At 60.0% G+C, this 22,598-nt stretch overlaps 1 protein-coding gene across 7 annotated transcripts; it reads left to right on the top strand.

Moving 5' to 3' along the window:
* The first annotated feature begins 4,102 nt into the window (after positions 1-4,102).
* On the top strand, positions 4,103-20,758 carry CARHSP1 (calcium regulated heat stable protein 1). Of its 7 annotated transcripts, none has more exons than XM_072753890.1 (6): positions 4,103-4,241; positions 12,228-12,330; positions 14,021-14,116; positions 15,843-16,007; positions 16,714-16,836; positions 18,977-20,758. In XM_072753890.1, the coding sequence occupies exons 4-6, from the start codon at positions 15,850-15,852 to the stop codon at positions 19,137-19,139; spliced, it is 444 nt and encodes a 147-aa protein (XP_072609991.1). In that variant the 5' UTR covers positions 4,103-4,241; positions 12,228-12,330; positions 14,021-14,116; positions 15,843-15,849; the 3' UTR covers positions 19,140-20,758. The 7 variants fall into 7 exon arrangements, with proteins under 7 accessions (XP_072609991.1, XP_025858883.1, XP_072609989.1 ...); XM_072753889.1 differs by lacking the exon at positions 4,103-4,241 and adding an exon at positions 9,063-9,147; XM_072753891.1 differs by lacking the exon at positions 4,103-4,241 and adding an exon at positions 9,673-9,870.
* Positions 20,759-22,598: the final 1,840 nt, after the last annotated feature.

Here is a 22,598-nt window from a genome sequence, read left to right on the forward strand (position 1 = left end):
AATCTTAAAAAAAAAAAAAATATATATATATATATATATATATATATATATATATATATACTTAAATTACTTGGAATTCTATAGGGAAGATATATATATATTATATATATATATATTATATATATAATATATATATATTGGGGGGAGCGTCCCAAACAACCCTGCTCGACTCTCAGATTGGCCCAGACCGAAACTTACTGGCGAGTCTGGGGGGGAGATGGGCCTCCTCATAGGACCCAGAAGGGGGATCCGGGAATGTGCAGCTCACTTAGAGATGTGGGAACCTTGGATCTAGCGATACTGCTCCAGGGACCCATCCCAACGACAGACCAGCAAAAGTACCAAAGGACATTGACACGAGGCTGTTTGATGCAACAGAAAAGTCTCGAAGGAACCTGAGTGTCCGTGCATGGCTCCTCTGCAGCTATCCAAAATAAAGGAAGGGGGCCCCTGGGGGGCTCAGCGGTTGAATGTCTCCCTTTGGCTCAGGGCATGATCCTGGGGTCTTGGGATCCGAGTCTCACATCGGGCTCCTCTCCGCAGGGAGCCTGCTTCTCCCCCTGTCTGTGTCTCTGCCTCTTTGTGTCTCTTGTGAATAAATAAAATCTAAAAAAAAAAAAAAAAAAAAAAAAAAGAAAGAAAGAAAAAAAGAGAAAAAAAGGAAGGGAGGGAGGGAAAGAAGAGAAAAAGATTGAAAAGAGGACAAATTTCATGAATTACTGTGGTGCAGTTTCTCTAGAATATATTGCTAAAACCCCAAGAAGTTGTGTATAACTATACCTGTATAACCACACACATATATATGTATAGAGTTAGTGTGTAAGTGTGCGCATGTGCGTGTAAGGAGATGGGGAAGGATATATATAATCAAGACGAAATCAAGGAATGATTTTTTTTAAGAGCTAAAGGCTGACGTTGGGGGAGATGAGGCAGAAAGCAGGTTCTCTCTATGCCTTGCTTTATAGGTTTGACTTTGGAACCATATCACGGCTTTTACTAATTTAAAAGGAAGGACGCACAGAAGAAAAAAGCAACGCCGAACAATGGAAAGTAACGGAAAACAAACAAACGTGGCTGAATATCAAGATTTTTTTCCACGGGACACAAAGCACAGGCCATAAAAAGAAAAACTTGAAAGATGGCATCATCAAAGCACCTGCTCTCCCAAAGACGAGGTGGGGGAAGACAAAGAGCTTAGCCACACGCAGGAAGACGATACTTGCGGCGCAGGCGTCCAGAATATAAAAGAACTCCCAACTGAACAATTTAAAAAATGCAATATTACAAGTGGACAAAAGACCCAAACAGACACTTCACAAAAGAGAACGTGGCTGTGGCTGATACACACACACACACACACACACACACACAGACATACGAGGGTGTTCAGCATCACTAGCCACCTAGGAAATGTAAAAACCATAGGTGCTACTGGTTACATTCTTTTTTTTTTTTTTTAAGATTTTATTTATTCATGAGAGACACAGAGAAAGATTGAGAGGCACAGACACAGGCAGAGGGAGAAGTAGGCTCCATGCAGGGAGCCCGACGTGGGACTCGATCCCAGTTCGCCAGGATTACACCCCAGGCTGCAGACGGCGTCAAATCGCTGCGCCACCAGGGCTGCCCTACTGGTTACATTCTTATTTTTTTTTTAATTTTATTTCTAAAGATGTTCATTTATTTGAGAGAAAGAGAGAGAGAGAGATCACAAGCCAACTCTGGGCAGTCCATGTGACTCAGTGGTTTAGCGCCGCCTTCAGCCCAGGGCTGACCCTGTAGACCCAGGATCGAGTCCCATTTGATCCTGCCTGTGTCTCTGCCTCTCTCTGTGGGTCTCTTATGAATAAATAAATAAAATCTTAAATAAAATAAAATGATGGAAGGATTCTATCATGACTGCGTAAGTGTATTCATTTTTCCAAACTCTTGGAGCTTGCACACCTGGATTGTTAAAAATGTTCAAAGACTGACATGAAGGTGGTGACAGGGATGTCAAGCACCCCAAACTCTCATCGTCTGTCATCAGTGGGAGCATACGAAATCTGGAAGTTTCTTGCAAAAACAACCTAAACCTATCCGATGACCCAGATATATCATGCGTAGGTGTGAGCTCAGGAGAAGGGAGACAAATCCACACACAAAAAAGATATACACCAATGCTCAGAGCAGCTTTATTTAAAATAGCCCCAAACTGGGCGACTTGATGGCTTAGTCAGTTAAGCCTGCACCTTGGCTCAGGTCATGATCTCAGGGTCGTGAGATCGAGCCCAGTGTCGGGGCTTAAGATTCTCTCTCTTGGGACACCTGAGTGGCTCAGTGGTTGAGCGTCTGCCTTCAGCTCAGGTTGTGATCTCATTCCGGGGACCCAGTCCCCCACTGGGCTCCCCACATGGAGCCTGCTTCTCCCTCTGCCTGTGTCTCTGCCTCTCTCTGTGTCTCTCATGAATAAATAAATAAAATCCTTAAAAAAAAAAAAAAGATTCTCTTGCTTTGCCCCTCCCACAAGCCCCAAACTGGAGACCGATCTGGTGCCCACAAACAAGGGAACAGATACACACACTGTGGTGTATATTCGCGCCTCTCTCTGTATGTGTCTCATGAATAAATAACTAAAATCTTTTTTTTTAAAGATTTTATTTATTCATGAGAGACACAGAGAGAGAGAGAAAGGCAGAGACACAGGCAGAGGGAGAAGCAGGCTCCATGCAGGGAGCCTGATGTGGGACTCGATCCCAGGTCTCCAGGATCGTGCCCTGGCCTGAAGGCAGCACTATACTGCTGAGCCACCCGGGCTGCCCTAAATAACTAAAATCTTAAAAAAAAAAAAAAAAAATTCATTGAAAGGTAAGAAGGGTTGACGGATTATTAGATGGATACATCTGTGAAAAAAATAGAAAAGCTTGCAAAATGTCGACCAGGATCAAGGTGATGGGTGGGCATGGGGGTCTTCACAATTATTTCAACTTTTCTGTACGCTTGTGCATTTTTTGTTACAAAAAATTGGGAAGGGGGGAGAGCAGAAAGTAATTAGATTAAAAGGAAAAAAAAGACATTTCTAAAGGTGGAAAACCAATAAAAACAAGTGAATGCATGCCAACAAATTCGGTGGCAAAACAATACAGAGTAGACTTATTTATTTTTTATGATTTTATTTATTATTTATTTGAGAGAGAGAGCATGAGCAGGGTCAGAGGTGGAGGGAGAGGGAGAAGCAGAGCCCCCGCTGAGCAGGGGGCCCGATGCATGAGGGACTCGGTCCCAGGACCCTGGATTATGACCTGAGCCGAAGGCAGACACCTCACCGACCGAGCCACCCCGGCTCCCCCAGAGCAGACTTATTTACATGACGTAGCACCACGCTGTGGTATTTATGGGCAGGATTTATTTTTATTTAATTATTTTTTAAAAAATTTTTATTTATTTATGATAGTCACAGAGAGAGAGAGAGAGAGAGAGAGAGAGAGAGAGAGAGGCAGAGACACAGGCAGAGGGAGAAGCAGGCTCCATGCACCCGGAGCCGGATGTGGGATTCGATCCCGGGTCTCCAGGATCGCGCCCTGGGCCAAAGGCAGGCGCCAAACCGCTGCGCCACCCAGGGATCCCTATGGGCAGGATTATGCTTGAGCCATGCGCTCACGTCTCTGAGCCCCCTGCCCGCCCCCAGGAACGGGCAGCGACAGCCCTTCCTGCCACCCCAGGGCCCGGCTGGTTGAAGCGGGTGGAAGCCCGACCTGGCTTAGGCCAACCCGATCTCCTTGTGCGGGACTTTGGAACTGGGGCAGATACAGACCACTGGGTTTCTGCTGCTTGCTGGAACTGTGGGCATTTAAAGCCAGTGGCTGTGGGGGAGCTTGCATCACCCCCATTTCTAGAAAGGTAGCAGGGCCCAGGTCACCCTCCCAGGATGGGGATGCCAAAAGCTACGTGACATCATGGGGAGGGAGGGAGAATTGGGACCGTCGCTACTGTCCAGCTTATGGAACCTAGAGAGGGATAGAGACGCCCGGGTAGCACCTGCTTTATTAATATATACGCATCTATAAGGTCCCCGGGCTGTCCTAGGGCTTTCCCCAGGCTCCGGCAGTGCCACCTGCTGGTCGCAGTCATCCCCCTGGTGGAGGAGCTCCAGCTGGGAATGGGGGGAGGTTCCCCGTGCCCTGGGCGCCCAGCTCCCTCCCTGGGGAGACCAGCTTCCTCGGAGGCATCAGCGCGGCCCAGGACGCCAGCTGCGAGGTGTGGTAAGTGGAGGTGCCGCCCGGCCAAGGGCGGGGGGGGGGGGGGGGCGTCTGCGCACAGGGCGGTTGGGGGGCTGGCCTAGCAGGTGCCTCGCACATCGCGGGTGGGGAGATCTGTGCATTGTTACAACTGCTTCTCAGCTGATGGGGAAAAAGGGGTGTCTGGAGGAAGCCCTTGTTTAATTCCCACGAAGGTGTTGTCTTCATGGACACCACCTCTCAGGTGGGGGCCCGGCTCCAGCCCCCCCCCCCCAGCTGTCCCTCTGATCCCAGTCTCTCTCTCTCTCTCTCTCTCTCTCTCTCTCTCTCCCACTCTTGCTCTCGCTCTCTTAGCAATCAATGCCTGTGGCTCCCCCAACCCACAGTCTTGAAACTTCCAGTTCCATGTTACTGCCCGCATGGCCGGGCCCTTTTGCCGCCACTTGGTGACAGTTCACCATCGCTTCTTCTCTGTTCCATGGCAGGGTTGGGGGCACGTCCTCGTCCTCGGGAGCCTGTCCACACCTCTGTATGTGTCGGTGTCTGAGGTTTGACCTTGCTGCACCCCCCAGCGCCCGGCATGCAGAAGGTGCTCAGTTAACATAGGTTGGACGTGCGAATGAGTGACCGAGAGACAGTAAAGGAAGGAAGGAAGGAACGGGCTGCACGCTCCACTCATCGCCCCCTCCCTCCCCCGCACTCCACTGGCCTAAAATCCCCTGGATCCCCTGCTCCAGCAAACAGGGTCCTTGTATAGAGCTGAGGCTATACATCGTGGGGTGGGGACAGCCCCCTTGTCTGGGGATTCTGGGGGGACGGCGGTCCCTGCTCCCAAGGGTTGAGAGGGCACTGAGGTGCCCTGAGGGGGAAGCAATGAGAGAGCTGACTGGGTGCCCTCAGCAGCCCCCCCACCGAGTCCACAGCCACCAGGGGGCAGCACCAGCCTGCACTGCTGGGGCTGCCTCTTCTGCCAGAGCTGTGCCGCCCCCCTCCTCCCCGCTGCCCTTCAGGGGCTGCCCTGGGGGCTGAGGACTCCTGTCCTACCCTGTGTCCTGCAGCCCAAGGCCACACTGCAAGGCCGCGGGGGAGCCGGCTTAGATCTGGTCGGTCGCCAGGACCCAGGGCCCCACGAGGGAGGCTGGAGGCCGGCCTGGGCTCCTCCTCAGGGCCCTCTCTGGAGCACTGGTGTTTTTTGTTTTTTGTTTCTAATTTTATTTATTCATTCATGAGAGACACAGAGAGATGCAGAGACACAGGCAGAGGGAGAAACAGGCTCCCTGCAGGGAGCCCGATGCGGGACTCGATTTCAGGACCCTGGGATCACGCCCTGAGCTGAAGGCAGACGCTCACCCACTGAGCCACCTGGGCGTCCCTGGATTTTATGTATTTATTGAGAGAGACAGTGACAGAGCACAAGCAGGGGGAGCAGCAGAGGCAAAGGGAGAAGCAGACTCCTCGCTGAGCAGAGAGCCTGATGTGGGGCTCGATCCCAGGACCCTGAGATCATGACCTGAGCCAAAGGCAGACGCTTCAGAACTGAGCCACCCGGGTGCCCTTGCTGGCATTTTCTTATGAGGAGTCAATCTGAGGTGTCACAGCAGAGTCTGGCTTGCATTTAAGAGCAATAGGGGGGCGCCTGGGTGGCTCAGCGGTTGACGTCTGCCTTCAGCTCCGGGTGTGATCCGGGGTCCCGGGATCGAGTTCCACATCGGGCTCCACGCAGGAGCCCACTTCTCCCTCTGCCTGTGTCTCTGCCTCTCTGTGTGTCTCTCATGAATAAATAAATAAAATTGTAAAAAAAAAAAAAAAAAAAGAGCAATAGGGAGTGACTGAAGTGTCTTGAGCAGGGGAGGGGCATGGTGACAAGATTCTCTCCCCAACCAGACCTTACTTAAGTCCCTCTGCACCCTCTGCCCTACTAGGCCGGACTTGAGCTTCTGATCCTTTCCAAGGAGTCTAGTTTTGGCAAGAATCCCGTCAGGCTGGTTTAGCCAGAATTCCCAGCCCCAGGGATCTGCCCAAGCTCCTCATCCCCTGCCACCTCCCATGGAAGGCCTGATTGCTCAGGCCTGGTTCTGCAAGGATCCTGCGGGGCCACTCAGCCACATTCTGCCCCCTCCTAGCCACCTCCCCATCTCCAGCTTGTCCTAAATCCGCCCCCCCAACGTGTCCTGGCCACGTGCACGGAGCGGGGCTGCGTCCCTCTCCCTTACCGCAGAACCCCATGGCAGTGGCCCCTGCACCCTTCACCGCCGTCCAGACGAAAGTGCGTCTCACCGTGTTTAACAAACGTCATAAGCAATTTTTTCTTTAGTAGCAGTTGGATTTCTGCTTTTGAAGGCTCACTCGGGCTGCTGCACAGAAAACACATGTGGGCACCGATACTAGGGGGAAGCACAAGCCATGGGAGGGGGCTGCTCCTGGTGAGACGGTGGAGTCCCAAGTCATGGTGGGAAGGGACGGGGGGGGGGGGGGGGGGGGCAGGTGGGTGGAGTTAAACTCTGGGGTGGGGGGAGTCTCCATTTCACCCCTGCTTTTTTTTTTTTAAGATTTTATTTATTATTTATTCATGATAGACATAAAGAGGGGGAGAGAGAGAGAGAGAGAAGCAGAGACACAGGCAGAGGGAGAAGCAGGCTCCATGCCGGGAGCCTGACGCGGGACTCGATTCTGGGACTCTAGGATAACTCCCTGGGCCAAAGGCAGGAGCTGAACCACTGAGCCACCCAGGGATTCCCTTCACCCCTGCTTTTATTTATTTATTGACTTATCCATTCATTTATTTTTTTAAGAGTTTATTTATTTATTTATTCATTCATGAGAGATAGAGAGGCCGAGACACAGGCAGAGGGAGAAGCAGGCTCCCTGTGAGGAGCCCGATGTGGGACTCGATCCCAGGACCCGGGGATCATGCCCTGAGCCGAAGGCAGATGCTCCACCACTGAGCCACCCAGGTGCCCCTCATCTCTGCTTTTAGACCCCACCTGCTGCCATCCCTCTACAAAATGAAGCTCCTTAATTAAGACCCATCAAGTTAGCCCACTCCGGCTCCTGCCCCCTCACCTCACACTCCTTTTCTCTCTCTCTCTCTCTCTCTCTCTCTCTCTCTCTGAGTCCAGCCCTACGGCACTCTGCCTCAGGGCCTTTGCACTTGCTCTAAACTTCCTCAGGAATGTCCTTTCCTTTGTTTAGTTCTTGATCTTCCAGAAGATCTCAGGTCAGCCAGCACTTTCCAGAGAAGCCTCTCCTGGCTTCTCCAGCCCGAAGACTGTCCCTGCTGTGGGTACTGCTGGATTTTATTTGACATTGTGATGACTGGTTTAACATCTGCTTCCCCTATTAGACTGTGCCTCTCTGGGGGTGGGGACAGGACCCACATGAGTTTTGTGTAGCCCACGGCTTGGAACAGGGCACATGTGCGATAAATACTTGTCACGTGGCTGGATAGGTGATTGGTCTTTATCAGAAAAGTTAGGCCGGATCTCCTCATCGGCGGCTGGCTCAAGTCTGGCCACTGGGCCAGTGTCATCAGATGGTGGCCTGATGTCTCGGGCTGCAGGAGGCTCACACTGTGACAATTTGGGAGAGAGAACACCTCCCTGGGACCTATCTTATCTGACAGGGCCGAGGGCAGGGCACTCGCTGAGCCACCGAGGCTTATCCAGCCCCCCCAGCTGGCCCTCCTTATTCACCCCCCTGGCCTGCTGTCTCACCTGCTGTCTCACCGGGAGGTGACTCCTCCTGGGTGGGTACTGGGTGAGCACTTTTTGCTTCTGGATGCTATCCGCACCCCAAACAGAGCCTGGGGGCGGACAACACACGCAGCAAATGACTGAAGACCAGAACTGCACCAAATTTGGGTGTGAAATTCTCTGAGCCTATGGCTAGTTGTGGCGAAGGAAGAGGAAGGCCGAACACCACACGCGCTGGGTGGCACATGCAACAGAAACTGACCTCTCACAGCTCTGGCATATGGAAAGTTCCAGATGAAGGTGCCAGCAATTCGTGTCCTGGTGGAGGCCCCTCCTCCTGGCTGGGGGACAGCTGTCTTCTTGTGGCGTCCCCAGTGGTCTCTTCTTTGTGGGCAAGGGAGGGAGAGACAGAGAGGCAGGCACCTGAGTGCCACCTCCCCTCCTAGTGCCAGGACAGTGACGGGATTCCTCCCCCCTTCCGCCAGCCGGAGCCTCCTTCCAGGGCTGGGCTCCCTTTTAGGGGCTCCCCCCACCCTCCCGTGCTGCGACTCAGTGTCACCAGGTGGCGGCGGGTGGAGGGTGCCCGTCACCTCTCTCTGTGCCTCAGTTTCCTACCCTGGAAGCTGAGAGTCTTGTCCTTTCCTTGCAAAAGACAGGGGACTCCAGTACTCTAGGAGGGGGGGTGCACGTTAAGAATAAAACAGAACAAATCAATAGCTTTCCCTCTTTTTTTTTTCCTCCTTTAAGATTTTATTTATTTATTCTTGAGAGACACACAGGGAGAGAGAGGCAGAGGGGGAGAAGCAGGCTCCACTCCATGCGGGGCTCGATCCCCAGACCCCGGGATCACGCCCTGAGCTGAAGGCGGGCGCCCAGGTGGAAGCCGCTCCCTCCACCTGCTCTGGTTCCCGCTCCAGGGTCCCCGCGCTCGGTGCCCCGGGCCTTCCGGACTCCGGCTGCAGCGGGCGGGGGACCGTGCGCGGACACAAAGCTCGGGGCGGGCTACCCCCGCGCGCCCCGCCCCCCCGCCCCCGCGCGCCCCGCCCCCCGCCCCCGCGCGCCCCGCCCCCCGCCGGCTGTCCGCCCCGCCGCCCCATTGGCCGGGAGCTCGGGGGCGTGGCCCAGACTCCGACCACGCCCCCGACCACGCCCTGGCCACGCCCCCAGGGCCCTCCGCCCGCGCAGTCGGAGCCGAGCAGCTGCGGAGCGAGCGGGTCGCCGCGGGGCGCGGGGCGCGGGTAGGCAGCTTCTCGGGGCGCCCTCGGGGGGTGGCGGGAGCCGCCGGGACTGGGCCTCGGCCTCCGGGTGCAGGCGGGGGGCTCCGGGCCGGGTCTCTAGGCCGCCGCGGTCCCCCCCGCGCGGGACCCGGGGCGCCGTGGGGCGGCGCGTGCAGGGGGCCTGGGCGGAGCAGCCGACTTGCCCCGCGCCCCGCCGGCGACCCCGCCTGCAGGCCGGAAATGCAAGGCTGTTTGGTTTTTTCTTGGTTTTTCTTTTTCTTCTCTGGGGCCGGAGGGGATGTGTGTCTGGGGTGGGGGGAGCGGGGATCCGCCGAGCCCAGCCAGGGCCCCCGTTCCCGTCGCTGGACGTGCCTCCCTGCCGCATAGGAGCCTCAGTTTCCCCACTTGCACACTCGTGCTGCAACTCCTGTCGCTACGGGGCGAGAGAGAATAAAAGCAGCAGGCTCGCCCGGTCCCGGGAGAAACGTTGGCGGCTGTCGTGGATTTACTTGCCTTTTTTTGGTCTTTCTGTGTCTGCGCCCCCAGCCCTGGCCCCCCAGCCCTGGCCCCGCCCCAGCCCTCGCCGCTCCGAAGCCAGAGGCAACGCGTAAAAACAGCCGGTTCAGATCAACCGCCGCCTTTAAACCGTCCGCTGGCGCCTGAGCCCCAAACTTGTGCACAGGGCTTTCTATTATCTTCCCCACCCGCAGCCTCCTTCCTGCCCCTGGGCCTTTGCACCGGCAGGTGCCTCTGCCAGGAATGACCCCTCCCCACCCCCAGGAGGGACCCTTTTCAGACCCCACGCAGCCTCCCCTCGCCCCGGGTCACCACGGAGGGTGGGTTCCCCCGGGGACGGGAGCCGTGTTTCTTTGTCCCGCAAAGTGACCAAGTCAGGGCTTTTGGTTTGTGTCCCATCAGCAAGGACAGCAATGGCAGGGATTATCCTGGATCGCCCCATGCCGGACAGTTCCACCCCCGGCGCCCGGGTATTGTCGCCGGGCCCTTTGTAGCCGGCGCCGTCTGCCTGGTGTCCGGGGGCCTGGGAGCTGCACTACTGTCCCGGGTGACAAATGAGGAAACAGGCGTGCAGCGCGGAGGTCGCTGGCACGGGGTCATGGGGGGAGCGGGAGCCCAGCCCGGGCCTGAAGCCGCCCAAGCCCCGGGGGGATGGAGGTGGGGGTGCGCTTAGGGGTGTGTGACCTGGGGGTGATGGGGTGCAGGCCGGCTGCTGGCTCTGGGTGGGCAGGGCGGGGGCTGGTGCGGGGGAACCTTCTCTGTCCGTGGAGCTGGTCCTAGCCGGCGGGGGTGGGGGTGAGGGGTGGGGTGCAGGGGGCAGAAGGGGGGGTCCAGAGGCCACGCGGGAGCCCAGAGGTTTCCGGCCTCCGCCCGGCACTCCGGGGCTGGGGGGGCACTTCCTGGCTGGGCTCGGCCTCATCTGACCCCCCCTTGTTGTGCTGCTCCGGGTGGTGGCTGGCGCTCGCCCTCTGCGCCCCTCCCTGGCCTCCCCTGCCCCTCCCCGCCTCCGTCCTCTCCTGAACAATGGAGGGGGAGGTGGCCGCCTCGGGTCCCCTCCTGGGGCCTCTTGCTTCCTGGGACCCCGCTGTCCCGTGGAGGTGGCGCCAGCCCTCCCTTGTGCCAGGCTGGGGCCCAGCTGGGTGGGAGGTGGGGAGGGAGGCAGCGAGTCTCAGCCTCAGTTTACAAAGGAGGAATCCCAGGTGCTCTGGGGTAACTTGGTGACTCATGCAGAGCCTCACCTCTGTTCCCCCCCCCCCATTTCCCTTCCACCTTCTCACTTGGGGTTCCAGCCCCGGCCCTGCCACCCGCTGGCTGTGGACGTGGGCAGGTCGCACCCAGCCCACTCTGGTGCCGCTGGGTGTCCAGGGATCAGGGACGGGGACCAGGGCCCAGCAGCAGCTGCCTCCCTCCCTCCCTCCCTCCCTGGTGGCAGCACCTTAGAGGCACACAATCCCATTCCCGTCCTTCGGAATCAGATTGCGGCTTCCCACCGTCTGCACAGACTCGAGGGGACACTAAAGTGTGAGACCCTTTCTGTGCCTTAGTTTCCCCACCTGTAAACCATGTAGGGGATGAATCTAGAGTGAATGCCCAGCGTAGAGCCTGACATGGAAGTCGGTGGGTGGTGGGCGCTGGACATCGGGTGAATGAGGAGCGCAGCCTCACTGTTGTCCCCTTTCCCTACCGTGGGGGGGGGGCTCTCCGGTGCCCCACCCCCTCTTGTGTGGGCCCCTTGGGAGCCATCCCCACGTGCCACCAACAGTGGCCTGGCCCTGCAGCTGGGAAGTGCCCCCACACAATGCCCAGCCCAGGCTTTCCCCAGCCAGAAACCCATGCAAAGCCCAGACATCCCCAGTTTCCAGCCTAGGCTTGGAGTGGACTGGCCTTGCCAAGCACCCAACGTGATTGAACCCCACTTCTTGTTCCCCTAGCTCCCCCCACCCCCCCATCTGCCTGCCTTCCAGGAGATGGGTATGAGAGCTACCCAGAATGGAGCCTTGGGAAGTAAAGGGCAAACTTTTTCTCACTAAAGTGTCAATGACTGAGAACCCTGCCAAGGCTCCCCTCCCTGGGGTGGAGACTCCCAGTCTCCTGGCTGGAGACTGATTGCTCCTTGATATGGTTGGTGGGTTCTCAGGGCAGGAGGTGGGGGCTAACGGGGCCGCAGGGGTGTCCGGAGTCCCCAGATAGGTGGGTGGGCTGAGAGGAGGGGTTGGGAGGGTCAGAGCCTGGTGCCTGGCTGGACTCTGAGACCCTGATGGGAGGACCAGTGGCCTGTGGAAAATTTCGCAGGCTATTTTGGGTTGAGGCCCCCACCTCCCCCTTTCCCAGGAGGCCCTGTGGACACACCCCTCCCCCAGGGCAGCGGGGTGGGGGTGGTTTCCTGGCTCCCACACTCTAGACCTTGGGTCCCCCTGCCCTGGCCCTGGGCTCCGGGTACAACCTGGGGTGGGAGCTGAGTGAGGGAAGGGAGCCTGCCCCCCCCCCGACCCCCCCAACCCCCTGCTCAGACCCCTGCTTTGGAAATGCAGCTGCTCACCCACGCTCCCTCTCCCCCTTGCTTTTTCTCTGGACTGTTTCCCCAGTTCCGTGCAGCCTCCCCAAGTCCCTGCCGGCTGGGGGAGCCAGATGACTGGACCCTTCGCGCCTCAGTATTCCCATCAGTGAAGTGGGGGCGAACGAGCAGAGGTGGGTGAGGTGCTGGCTCCAGGACACTGAGCTTGGGGGTGTCCGGCCCAGGCCTGCGCTCCTGAGGGCAGGGGTTTGCTGACTGCGGGTCCGCTTCCTGTGCGCGCGGGGCCCACGCGGGACAGGGTGCAGCCGTCAGGGTCCTCGGGTGGCCGAGCTGGTGGCCGATGGGGGGGGGGGGGGCGCGTGTGCCTGCGGGACAGACGCGGCCCCACCTGGCCTCACACAGCCAGTGACAGGCCCACGCGGGGTGGGTGCTGGCTGGGGCACTGGGGACACTGGGTCCAGGTGGGTTCTGGGCTTCAGGCACCTGTGTGCCCTGGGGGGGGCGTGTCCCAGAGGTTGGGCCTTGCCTCCTCTAGTCTGGCCACCTGGGAGAGCAGTTGTTGGGGTTGGTCTCTTAGGGGTGGGGGTGGGGCCCTCTGTAGGCCCTTCCCCATCTGGGGGAGTGGGGGCCCTCTGCAGGCCCCTCCCCATCTGGGGGGGTGGGGGCCCTCTCCCTGTCTGTGGGGTGGGATGGGGGGCCCTCTGTAACCCTCTCCTCGTCTGGGGGGTGGGGGGCCCTCTCCCCATCTGGGTGCTGTAGGGGGCCCTTTGTAACCCTCTCCCTGTCTGTGGGGTGGGTGGGAGTCTGGGGGAGGGGGGGCCCTTTGTAGGCCCCTCCTCATCTGTGGGTGGGGTGGGGGACCCTCTGCAGGCCTTTCCCTATCTGGGGGGGTGGGGGGCCCTCTGCAGGCCCCTCCCAGTCTGCACAGGGCAGGGGGCAGGGAGGTGGGGGAGGGAGGCAGCAGCTGCTGGGTTGGCTCCCGGTGACAGGCTGCCCCCTCCCCCAGCTGTTTTTCTTACAGCTGGACTCTGCCCCGGCCTCCCCCACACAGAGGCCATTCACGTCTGTCCCCTGCGGCCCCCGGGGGGCGGGGTGGCCCCCGGCCAGACCTGCCCAGCTGCCCCAGCTGCCCTTCCCTCCCCTCAGATGGGCTGAGGTGTCCCAGGGCCTCCCCGTGTCCCCCCACCCCAGCCGGTGGTGGCCTCCACGCCCCGGTTTCTGGCGCCCGGGGAGCGTGGTGATCGCCTTCCCCCGCTGGACGCGGAGTGCCTGGTTGGCTGCCAGCCGACGCCCCTGGTTCCAATGGGAACCCCGCTGTCCGCCAGCCCCAGGGCTGGACTCGGAGGGACCCTGGGCTGCCCTCAGGTGGCCCAGCCCCGAGGCTGGGGGCTCCCTTTGGCACCTCTGAGGGTTGGGCACACTTAGGGATTCAGGGATGCTGGGCTGGAGAGAAGGGGGCCCCCAGATTGGGCCTTTTCCATTGATTCAGGGGAAGGTGGGCATGGTAAGGGGCATGGGGCCGACAGATGGCCAGACGGGCATGGAGACTGTGGGCGCACACGATGCTGATGGTGCCCGTGCTGGTGTCCCGTCCCTGGGCCCTGCCACACTGCCGCCTCGCTGGCCCGCAGCCACACCTGGGCCCTTCCGACCCCAGGATCTTTGCACAGGCTGCGCCCCTCCCTAGAAGAGCCTCCCTGGTTTTGAAACGGTGGATTCTCACTGTTCGGGGCCCAGCGGGCGCCCCACTGGACCAGCTTCTCTTGTCCGGCCCCCTCCACCTCCTGTTTCTTACTGGCCCTTTGGGGGACCCGTGACGATTGTATTTATTTACTTATTTGGCTGTTTATTCCCTGGCTCCAGATTCGTGCCGTGTGTCTCGTGCCGTGAGCGGGGCCCGCCACCAGCCACCTGTTGCGGAGTGACCTTACGAGGACAGTTGCTGCTCCCGTGTGCCAGGTACAGGCTGAGGGCTTAGCGTGTGTTATGTGGTTTCGGTGTCACGGGTGGCGTGAGGCCAGGCGTGCCCAGCTGCCGAGGACGGCCCGGGAGGTGTGGACGGCACCGGTGGGGGCCCCCGTGGAACCCTGAGCGTCGGAACATTCTGGGACTCTATGACCTGCGCTGCTGGGTCACGCTGGAGGCCTGGCCCCCACCCGCGGCCGGGCTCTTTGTGAGGTGGGGGCTCCCTGGTCCTCCCTGGCCACGGCTGCAGCGGAGAGAAGGGTCGGGAGGTAGCTGTGTCCCTGGCGTTGGAGGGCCCACGGCCCCCTCTCTTCCTAGCGGGACAGACCCAGGGCTGGACGGGGGAGTGGGGGGCCCCGGGGCAGGGGTGGGGGGTCGCTCCAGGTGATGGAACCGGGTGGCAGACGGCGCTCAGGGTCATCAGAGCTTCAGGCGGTTTCCAAGAGCAGCTGGAAGGCCGGGTCTGAGAGAGCTGCGTCGGTTTTTAAGATTTTATGTATTCATGGGACGCAGAGACACGGGCAGAGGCAGAAGCAGACTCCCTGTGGGGAGCCTGATGCGGGACTCGATCCCAGGACCCTGGGGTCATGCCCTGAGCCACCTGGGGGTCCCAAACCCCTGTTTTAATTTTTTTTTAAACCCGTGTTTTAAATTTGAAAACCCCACGGTCGGCCCAGAACCGGCAGGGCTGCCTGTGGTGCCCCTCGCTTTGCGTGGGCCCAGGGTGAGCCCAGGGCTGCCCCCGGGTCCCCGCGTGGGGCTGAGGGTGAGCCCGGGGCTGGGGTCCCCGTGTGGGGCTGAGGGTGAGCCCGGGGCTGTCCCCGGGTCCCCGCGTGGGCCTGATGGTGAGCCTAGGGCTGTCCCCGGGTCCCTGCACAGGGCTGAGGGTGAGCCCAGGGCTGGGGTCCCCACACGGGCCGAGGGTGAGCCCAGAGCTGCCCCCGGGGTCCCCGCGTGGGCTGAGGCACGCACTCAGCTCCCCACTTTGCAGGTGGGGATTGGTCCCCGAGAGGACAGGGCCTTACGCCGGCCCCCCGGCTCCTGCGCTGGGCCTTTTCCCGGGAGCTGGAGCCAAGGCCCAACGGGAGCAGCTACCCTGGCGGTCACGTGTTCAGTGCGGGGCCACGTCCTGCTGTTGGCGAGGCTGCCAGAGCAGGGAGCAGCTGTGGAGCCCCCTGCGCCCCCACCCCCGCCTGATGCACGGAGGGGTCACCCAGGGAACTGGAGTCCCCAGTGGCCGGTGGCGCCCGCCGCCTTGGGTCCCTCAGGCTCGCTGTCCTGGTGCAGGCTCGTGGCAGCCCCTGGGCATGGACCTGGGGCCATTGGCCATTTCTTGGAGGGACCCCGCGAGCCATTCCCTCTGCCCCCCCCCCACCCCGGCCCTGCACGGGTCAGGTGGTAAGTGGCTGAAGGGTGACTTGGTGGCTGCCGCTCAAGCCTGCCCTGCCTCCCTCCCGCTTCGTGGGTACTGAGAGCCCCGAGCGGGCCAGGGTCTGCGCTGTGCGCTGGGGATGTAGAGGGGATGGATGGCGCCCCTGTCACCGGACAGGTGGGCATTTCCCGGCAGGCCGGTGGCACAGGGGGGTCCACGGTTGCTGCAGGGGCCAGGCCAGCCTGGCGCCTGCACTCCCCAGCCCAGGGCAATGGGTGTCAGGTGGGGGTGTCCCTGGGGCCCTCCTGGCAAGGCGTTAGCCCCTGAGAGCCCCCCGTCGCCCCCTAGGTTAGCCATGTCATCTGAGCCACCTCCGCCGCCACAGCCCCCCACCCACCAGACTTCAGTCGGGCTACTGGACACCCAGCAGGCCCGAGATCGGTCACCGTCCCCTCTTCGGGGCAACGTGGTCCCGAGCCCACTGCCCACCCGCCGGACCAGGACCTTCTCAGCGTGAGTCTCGGGCTAGCGTGGGAGAGCTTCCTGAGATGGGTCAGCTGCCCAGAGCCAGAGCCATTGTGTCTGGCCACCGCTGTGCCTCAGTGGTCCCATCTGTCGCACGGGGAGACAGGTTGGGTGGAAGGAGCGATGGTGAGACTGGGAAGGCACCCTGTAAACTCCGCGGGGCACTGCCCCGGGCCCCTGAGCCTGCCCCAGGCTGCGGTAGTGACACACAGGAAACCAGTGGGATCTTAAATTGTTGGGTTTTAACCATACACAAGCTTCTTACTTTGTGGGACCTTAACTTCCTGACCTGCAAAATGGGGACAGTAGCAGGTTAGCCGTAGAGCTGCAGAGGACGTGCACGGTGCCTGGCGGATCCAGATCTCGGGCCCCAGGAGCAGTTAATTAACGACTAATTCTCTGAGGGATGCTCAGAGAGCTTTTGGTCTACCCGCCTGTCCAGATGGAAAAACTGAGGCCTGAGAAAATTTGCCAGGGTCATCAGGATCACTCGTATTAGAGTTTGTGTGAATGGCTCCCAGAGTTGTGCAGTGCACAACCTGCATGGCTGTACATTGTGGCCTTGGCTATGGGCTGGGGCACAGCTTTTTGGGGGAGTGTTCAGGGATGAGCTGGGTGGGCCCCAGAAGAGTGGGTGGCTGTTTTGGAGGGCGGGTGGTGGTCCCCCCATCTCACTCTGCCCATCTCTTGTCAGGACGGTGCGGGCTTCTCAAGGTCCTGTCTACAAAGGAGTCTGCAAATGCTTCTGTCGCTCCAAGGGCCACGGCTTCATTACCCCGGCCGATGGCGGCCCCGACATCTTCCTGCACATTTCCGAGTGAGTCAGGGGTGGTTTGGGTGGCTTGGGGCAGGTGCTGCCTAGGCCCCGAGGAGGCAGGGGGAGGGCGGGACTTGGTGGGCGCTGCATGTGAGGGTGTGGGACTGCGTGTGTGGGAGGCTGTGCGTGCAGGCATAGGTGCACAGGTGCTGGGGGAGGCTGTGCGTGCAGGTGTATGCGTGTAGACGTAGGTGCACAGTTGCTGGGGAGGCTGTGCGTGCAGGCGTAGGTGCACAGGTGCTGGGGGGGCTGTGTGTGCAGGTGTATGCGTGTAGACGTAGGTGCACAGTTGCTGGGGAGGCTGTGTGTGCAGGCGTAGGTGCACCAGGAGCTGGGGGGCTGTGCGTGCAGGTGTAGGTGCACAGGTGCTGGGGGAGGCTGTGCGTGCAGGCGTAGGTGCACAGGTGCTGGGGGGGCTGTGTGTGCAGGTGTATGCGTGTAGACGTAGGTGCACAGTTGCTGGGGAGGCTGTGCGTGCAGGCGTAGGTGCACCAGGAGCTGGGGGGCTGTGCGTGCAGGTGTAGGTGCACAGGTGCTGGGGGGCTGTGCGTGCAGGTGTAGGTGCACAGGTGCTTGGGCGGGGAGAGAGCGAGCTGGAGAGAGCGTGGAGAACCCCTGGGATGGGTCTGAGGTGGGTGGTGTGGGGGGGCGCCCCTGGGAGCTGCGTTTGACCTGGGGTCTGGTCTGCTCACCTGGGGGACCGCTTGGTGAGGCCGGGAGCTGTGCGACCCCTGTGCTCCAGGAAGGAAGTGTGGAGCTGGACCATCCCCTGGCGCTGGCTCCCTGAAGCCCTTCCTTCCTGTGTGGAAACCCTTGGGAGGCCCAGGGCGGGGCCCGCACATCCGAGGCCTCGGGGCTGGAAGGCGGCCAGCAGCCTGTGCCTCAGTCCCGCCCTCAGATGTGTGGGGCCTAATCTGGCACCCCCTTACCCCTGCCCCTTTTTGGCCTCTCGCACCGCCCCCACCTCCCCGAGCTTTCATTTCAGTCCGTGGCAGCCTGAGCCCTACCCCACGCAGCAGGCCAGGCGATACGTACAAGCCACATTTTTGCAGACAGGTAGGGGACTGTCACGGTGTACGTTGGGATGGGCGAACGAGCCCTTCCAGAGCCCCTCCACCCCCCCCGCGTTCTTACACATCGGGCACTGCACCAGCCCTTCTACGGTGCACACTTGAGGAAGGTGCCAACGCGGTGCATTTGCTGTGTGTACGAGCGCGTGTGTGGATGTACTTGCGTCTTTCCAGAAAGGATGTGTAGTGGTTTACAAGAATGTGCACGGTGCACTGCACAAAAATGGGTTAGTAGGGAAAACGTGGGGGTGGGGAGCCAATCAGAGGTGGAGATTCGGGGATGTCTGGTTCCACTGCCGGAAGTGGGCAGCAGGTGTATCCCTGAGCTCCCTGGGGACCAAAGGGGAGCACCATTTGCTATGTGACTCTTCATCCAGACAGACCAGTTCCAAGAGCTAAGGGGGGTTTCCTCGTGGAGGGGCCCTGGGGGCGGGGCAGCCTGATGGGCACCACATGGCCTTGGGCGAGATGGTGGCTCATGCCTGTAGAAAGTCCGGGAATCTCCCTGGACCCTTCGTGGACCTAGCTGTAAGCACAGAGGGACCTCCCTGCAGGCTTGCTGAGTATCTGGGGGATCAGGGGGACAGAGGTGCACGCATCTGGGTTTCCGGGGGCTCCTGGGACCGGGGTGGGTGTGCCGCAGGTGCTCAGGAAACTGGCCGTGCCAGCTCTCACCTGTGACATGATGGCTTTCTCGTCTTCCTCTCTGGCCCGGACAGGCTCTCTGTCCCCAGGCCCACGGCGCCTACATTTGACGGAGAGTGTGAGCACCTGCTTAGGCTTAGCCTGCTCTCGGCCTCAGTGTCAGGGAGGCCAGGGGTGACATCCAGAGGTGACATCCAGGGATGATGTCGGGGAGGCCAGGGGTGACGTCCAGGGGTGACGTGAGGGAGGCCAGGGGTGACATCCAGGGGTGACGTCGCCACTGAAATATGGTGGCTCCCTCTGGTGGCAGGGCAGGGGGCAGGGTTCCCCTGGAAGGGTGGCCCTCTGCCCTGCATGGACGGGGGTCCTGGGTGTGGCATGCGGGGCCTTTCTGCGTGCTGAGTGCTGTCTCCCCACCCCTGCAGCGTGGAAGGGGAGTACGTCCCCGTGGAAGGCGACGAGGTCACCTATAAGATGTGCTCCATCCCTCCCAAGAACGAGAAGCTGCAGGCCGTCGAGGTGGTCATCACCCATCTAGCCCCGGGCACCAAGCACGAGACCTGGTCCGGCCATGTTGTCAGCTCCTAGGGGATGCCGGAAGCGCCCCTTTCTCCTGGCCTTGCGGGAGACTGGGGGGAGGAGGAGGCAGGACCAAACTGGAGATGCCGACTGCTGATCTGCCATTTGAGATGGGGCTTCAAAAGGGGGAGCACGGTCCCTTTCAAGTATCTCCTGGAGGAAGGGGGGGGGCAGGCCGGGGGTGCTCTCGGCCACCAGCACAGCCTCTGACCATGACGACAGCCTCTCACCATCTGAAAAGCATTAAAAGCATGGAAAACAGAGGGGCGACTGCTGGTGGCTGAGTGGAGGGTCCCACCCCAGCCTGGGGGGGTGGGGTCAGGCGGTGCTTCCCCAGCCCACAGAGTCCTCTGCACCCCTGGACTGGAGACTCAGAATCCCCGGGTCCAGTCCATCCCGGGGGCTGACAGGGGCCCTGCCCGTTTCCCGGGAGGCTTTCTTACCCATGGGTCCGCCCTCCTGGTCCCTCTCCTTGGCCCTGCCCCAGGCTCTCCTGTTGCTCCTCTACTGCTTCCAGGGGAGCTGGCTCCTTGGGGCCAGGGAGCGGGAGGCGGGGGAGGGGTGCTTTGGTGCCTTTGCAAGTGGAAGCGTCACTACTGGGCATCTGGGGAAAAGTTTCTCTCCACAGCCCCTAGCCTTCCCCCTGGCCACGCTGTGCTCAGCTGCTTCCTCTCCTAGAAGCTGGTCTCCCTCCGCCCTCTGGAGGAGTGGTCATCACTCGGGAGGATTTCATATCCTGGTCTTTTAGGTGGTGGGTGCGGGTGGGAGAAGGGGGAGGGTCTCTGTTTAAAATCAGACCTTTGTCCAGATTCATCCAGAAGGGAGTCAGCAGCTTGCTTCTGGACAGGGCTGGTCCTCTCAAAAGTTGGAGGAGAAATGCACCTTCCGTGATGGGGTTTTCTTGAAAACTGGTGTTAAGAAGTGCTTGGGATTTTTTTTTCTTTCCTTTTTCCATAACTAAGGCTCTCAGCCAGAGCCAGCCCTGTGTGCACTCCGCTGCCGACATTTCAAACCTTTGTAGATATTTCTCCCAAATCACATCCTTAGGAGTTTCTTTGTGGTGGTTTGGTGTTAGTTGTGATTTAAAAATAGAAATAGCTGGGTAATAATCTTTTGAAATATGTGTAGTCCAGAATCCACTTGTCAGCTTTAAAGCTGGCTTCGGGGCAGATGGGGATGTTGCACGCGGGGGCAGGCCAGGGGATGGCGGGAGGTGGTAAGGTCCTCATCAGGTGTCCCAGCTGTGGACTGGTCTTTCGGTCTGGGAACGGCATCCCTTGGAAAGGGTTGGAGGGTAGAACTAGTTTGCTGACTAGTGAGTTTTAAAAAAATATGAGTGTGTTGTGCAGTGAAGCAAGCAGTTGGTCAGCTTCCTCCTGGCCTCTCGTGCCCCTGCCCTCTTCTGGGCCCCTGGAGGTCTCCGTGGCCTGGTCCTGGCCTTGGCACACAGTCGGGGCTCTGCGAGACCCCTCCCTGCTCCAACACGAGAGTCTCCATTTACAGAAGCTCCTCGAGGCTCTGGGAGGACGTCTGATGTTGGTGACAGAGCTGGGAATGGCATCCAGGATTCCATGCACATCTTTCCTCCCACCAACCGCCCTTTTCTCAATAAAGTGTGTTTTGTGCAAGGCTGTGTTGTTTGTGAAGGTCGAGGCTGACCGCGGCTTCAAGCCAGCAGGTAAGGGCGTCTCCCCGAACGGGGGCAGACACAGGCACAGTCATCCTCTGCGTCATTCCGCTTCACGGGCTGGTTTTTTTGGGTGGTGAATAAGCGAGTGGGATCATCCCTTTCCCCTTAATCATCATTCTCAGGCATTGGGCAGCTTAGCTGTAGGGTTGGGCTTCGTGATGACAAAGTGCTACTTACTCCGGCAGTTGTGGACGGATGCCCCATCTGCACTGGAACGTGTGAGCCTGAGCGGTGAGGGCGACGGCCAGGGCGGGCCAGAGAAGGCCAGAGAAGGGCAGTTTGGCAGCAGGAGGTCTGGGTGTCCAGGAGTGCAGCGGGGAAGTGCAGGGCAGGGCTGCTCTGGGTCAGGCTGGGAACGTTCCCCCCAGCAAGTGTCTCCCAACTGAGGGCAGATGATTTCTGGGGGTGCAGAGGTGAGTATTTTCACTGCAGTGCTGATTTTCAAGGCGTATTAGGAAAAATTACAACCGGGCCCTTGAACCTGTTTAGGGAGAAGGTGAAGTGGGCATTTCTTCAAGGCGAGGGGATTTGTCGAAGGCAGTGCCCAGACCGGCAGGTGTGGGAATCCAGCTCCAGTGAAGAGTGAAGGGTGGGGCGGCTGTGGGAGGGAGCCTGGGGGCCTGGCTGCCCGGCCCGGAGCGGCCTGATGGGGCCAAGGTCAAGGAGCTGGGGGGGAGATGGGGAGAAAGCCCTGGGAGAGGAAGTGATTCAAGGCCACCTCTGCCTCACCCAAACCCGCCCCACTGTCCTCTGGAGGAGACACCTGGCAGTGTCCTGCAGATCCTGAGTCACCCCCTCTCCTCCCTCGGGAGTGCAGGAGGGACTCCCTGGGAGCTTCTCCCTCTAGGAGCCTGGGCGGGGGGTGGGGGGGGGTGGGAGGGCGCGCAGGGCCGCTCAGGGCCAACCTCTGCTTCTCTCTTGCTCAACGCTTAGCTACTGTGTTGAAACTGCTCGTGGCATCTGTGCTGCCAGGGGAGCAGGGGAGCAGAAGCCGAGGGACTGGCTTCCCCTCCACCCCCCAGCTGTCCTGGGGGTTGGTGCTGTTAGTGCCAGTCTGGCTGGAGGGAACCCGCTCAGGTTACCTGTGAGGTGGGGGCAGAGGAGCCAACGGGCCGGGATGAACCCATCCTGAGTCCCTCAGAGTCACAAGCTGGTCAGCTGCAGAGCCGGGATCTGCGCCCCCAGAACCAGTGCATGTGGGGCTGCAGAGCCTGGCTAAGGGGAGGCCCTGGGTGGGGGTTAGGTTAGACCCGAGGAGAGAAGGAACAGGCAGGCGGCTGGGGAAGCCGAGGCCGGGAGGCAGGGACGGGGGCAGGTGGGGGCAGGTTGAGGAAATTCTGGCAGCATGGAGGGCGGCCCCAGGGATGGTGAGGGGCCCCGGGGGTGGGCCGCTGAGTGTCTGCAGGCAGCCACTGTGGAAACCCAGGGAGGGATAGGCCCAGCCGGGCCACCTCGGGCACCTGTGTGGGGCAGCCCAGGCAGGGCCATCTCCAGTTACAAAGGCAAGTGGGAGTAAGACTCCGTGGTCTTGCTTTGCTGTAACAAGGAGACTCTGGGGGAGGGGGGGATCTTACCCCGTGGGCAGGAAGGCGAGGAGCTGTGCCAGCCGGGAGGAGCAGAGCCCACTGCTGCAGGCACACCAGAGTGTCCAAAGCAGAGGCCTTCAGATCTGCAAGGGCTGGGTTTTCCTTCCAGAATCTGAGGAGATAGCACAGCTGACCGTCTACATCCCCATTCACAGGACGGTCACAGAAGAAAAAAGTCATCAGAATGAGAAC

The sequence above is a fragment of the Vulpes vulpes genome, chromosome 3 (assembly GCF_048418805.1).
Source record: "Vulpes vulpes isolate BD-2025 chromosome 3, VulVul3, whole genome shotgun sequence".
In the NCBI taxonomy this organism is placed as follows: Eukaryota; Metazoa; Chordata; class Mammalia; order Carnivora; family Canidae; genus Vulpes; species Vulpes vulpes.

What these genes read in the sequence shown, in the direction of transcription:
- CARHSP1 (XM_072753890.1), top strand. Translation starts at nt 15,850, where the DNA reads ATGTCATCTGAGCCACCTCCGCCGCCACAGCCCCCCACCCACCAGACT. An exon ending in CGGACCAGGACCTTCTCAGC is followed by an intron (nt 16,008 to 16,713) that starts GTGAGTCTCGGG and finishes ATCTCTTGTCAG; the next exon opens with GACGGTGCGGGCTTCTCAAG. An exon ending in ATCTTCCTGCACATTTCCGA is followed by an intron (nt 16,837 to 18,976) that starts GTGAGTCAGGGG and finishes CCACCCCTGCAG; the next exon opens with CGTGGAAGGGGAGTACGTCC.